The sequence below is a fragment of the Pyxicephalus adspersus genome, unplaced genomic scaffold, assembly GCF_032062135.1.
Source record: "Pyxicephalus adspersus unplaced genomic scaffold, UCB_Pads_2.0 Sca504, whole genome shotgun sequence".
Lineage (NCBI taxonomy): Eukaryota > Metazoa > Chordata > Amphibia > Anura > Pyxicephalidae > Pyxicephalus > Pyxicephalus adspersus.
Genome location: NW_027317511.1, coordinates 3,434 through 6,435, shown reverse-complemented (window position 1 = coordinate 6,435; position 3,002 = coordinate 3,434). Strand labels below are relative to the sequence as shown.

Sequence of the window (3,002 nt, the reverse complement as noted above, 5' to 3'; positions counted from 1 at the left end):
TCATGAGAATCTCTCTTTATTGTTGTATATATTAAGGTACCACAATAGAATTGTAGGATATACACTTGTCTGTGAGCACGGTTACATCACACATACACACACACACTCACGGGTAACAAACCTTGCACTTTGGAAAAAAACTGCACATGATGAATTTCCACCCCTGTACAAATCCCTTGTGTGTGTGTTTTCTCTTCCAGGTGAACTCCATAATCAATAAGGGTTCATAGCTGAGGCTGAAAGGTGATTTATGATAATTAATGAGATTATTTAACAATAGGGTGCACAGAACAATAAAGTCCAAGAATCCACTACAGACAAGCAGAAATTAGCTTTCACTAAGGTGACTACACAATGCAACTGAAAGCTGAACTCCAGGAGGATATAAAAAAGACAAATGATTGCAGCTCAGATTTTGTTATAACATCAGGTAAGGGCTTTCCTAATGCAGTCAATGTAAATACCTTGATCAGCCTCTTGCAGTTCAATATACAGCAGACCTCAGAATGGGTAAGGGAGAAGCAAGGAACCAATCTGCTGTGATGTGACTCGTGTGCTCAACATGCTAAGAAGAAGAGACCGGAGTAGCACAAAGATCAACCAATCAGTCTGTTTTCTATTACTATCCAGCCATAGACTAAGGGAGGGACGAGACCTGTAAGGGATACTTAATTGAGAAGAAAAAATCAGGTTTCCTGTTCTGCCATACAAGGTTGTGCCAAACCTTTTGGTGGTTAAAATAGCTCCAGTATACATTTTTAAATGTATAATAAGCTATTTGGCTGGAGTTCAGCTTGAAAGCACCTTTCTGACTGCTTGCCGTCAGTGACCGTCCCTCATTGCTCTGCGCACTATTTTTTATGAAATTGCTGCTTTTGAGTTGATTTGTGACACTCCAAACAATATTGCAGAGCTTACAGTAGAATGCTCTGCATGAGGAATACCCTCCACCTCCCCTGACCATAATGGGCGCTTGTAGAAATCAGCTTTAGAGTCATTTCTTGCAGTCAATGTGGTTTGCTTTATAACTCGAATTTAAGAATGGCCGATGAGCAAAACATGCAAACCTTTCTTAGGTCAAAATAATTACCATTGCATTCAGTTATAACTATCTCTCTCTATATATATACTTTTTGCTTTTATATCCATCATAATGTATTTATCATTTGTTCATATTATATTGACTCTAAATAAATATAACAAAAATAAAATATTTCCTTTTGATACATAAACAGGTCTATTTTTTGTGTGAGCTTTCTCTCGGGGGGAATAGAAAATGGTACAAGCATGTTTGAGCCTATCAGCTGCCAGCATTCCCAGCAACACATTAAACAGCAATGTGCTGACGATGCCAACTAAAGGCAGCCACTGATGCAAATAGCCAGAATGGGGATGTCAGTAGAAACTGATGCATAATTAGTAGTGATGCTGATGCCCAAAATTGATGTCTCTGCCCTAACCCTCTATATTATATTTAAAGGCTTCTATTAGACCCTCTAAAGAATGCACAAAACCAGACACGCTACAGATGGAACCAATGACAAAGATGGAAACATCAAAAAAGACATGATGCCACTGAAGCTTCCTCCACAGAAGCTTAAGATGGAAGAGGCTCGGAAGCAGGAAGCAGAGACCAGCTCCTGTGAGGCTGCCAGTGAGACCCATCAAAAGGGCAAAGTGGGGCACGTAGATGGCCATAAGCAAGGTAAAAACAACTAGGGCACATCTGAGAGTGAGTCCCCAAGATTTTAGTCTCCCATCACCCCCATAGCAGTTTGGGAAAAAGGCCCTGGCCCCCTCCTGAAAGAGAGACCTTTCCAAGACCTCCACTGCAGCAAAAAATGGCAGCGGGTAGGACAGCAGGGCTTTGGCCACCAGGAATAGGTTAACCACTGCTCTGATAGTAGAGGGTAGGTTGTCTGTTATGACCTCCTTGGTTTCATCTGCCCAGGTTAGATAAGCCACCAGAGCAAAAAGACCTTTGAGAATGCAAGCGGCAATGTGGGTCCAGTTCATCATGCAGTGGAATTCTTTAGGGTTTTGCATGTTCCCTTCCAGGGAAGGCAGGAAGATCTGGGAGGTGTAGCTGAAGACAATGATACCAATGGAAATAGGAAATTTCTTTACATCAATGTAAAACTTGACTTTGTCCCAAGCCCAGTCTCTAGCTCTGGACAGACAGTAGGCAATCACTAGGATATTAATGACAAAATGGGCTAAGGTGCAGAGCAAGCTGAACTTGGAGACAGACTTAAGGTTTTTGAGGAATGCACATGGTAGAAGTACAGCAGTGGCAATAATTGACCAGGACTTCTGGGAAACTGGCAGGGTGGGGAAGCTGTTGTACATTAGGTTTCCACTGACCACCACATACAGGATACATGTCATGACCAGTTCGATGATCTGAGCCACATTGACAATCCTTCCTCCAAGTTTTGGAAATCTTGGTGCGCAGCAGGCGTTGGCAATGTCCACGTAGGAGTCCCTAACTCTCACAATCTCTCCATCTTCATTCTCTTCATATAAGCAAGAAATGAGAATCTTTCCTGTGTAGCAACACACCACTGCAGCAAAAATAATGAGGAACAGTCCCAGGTATCCACCATGTAGAATTGCGTAGGGTAATCCCAACACAAACATACCCTGAAAAACACAAGCAGAAAATAAGTGAGGTCCCATGCATCCCAATATAGACTTATATATGTGTTGGACTGTAACAGGCTTAAAGACATTTTTTTGGATGTAGTGGGAAAGTACAATTTTTTTGATTCTTTTGTCTGATTTAGTAGAGTTTTTTTGTACAACCTGTTCCATAGACACAAAAAAAAGTGAGAAGGTTCTATCCAAAGTGAGGAGTAATCCTCTCTTTGGCCTTGATTTATTAAAGCTCTCCAAGGCTGGAGATCTGGTCCAGGATTGAAAACGTTTGCAAACAAAAAGCAAATGACTTTTAAGAAATCCATTGCAAGTTTGCTGGATCATCCAGCATCACTGATGAAAGT

The 3,002-nt window shown here is 41.4% G+C and overlaps 1 protein-coding gene across 1 annotated transcript; it reads right to left on the bottom strand.

Moving 5' to 3' along the window:
• Positions 1 to 2,646, bottom strand: LOC140345075 (vesicular inhibitory amino acid transporter; the record flags this gene model as incomplete). Its single annotated transcript, XM_072432230.1, is given in 1 exon segment — positions 1 to 2,646. A coding segment is annotated over 1 exon segment (1,191 nt), but the record flags the coding sequence as incomplete, so codon positions are not given.
• Between the last annotated feature and the right edge of the window lie 356 nt (positions 2,647 to 3,002).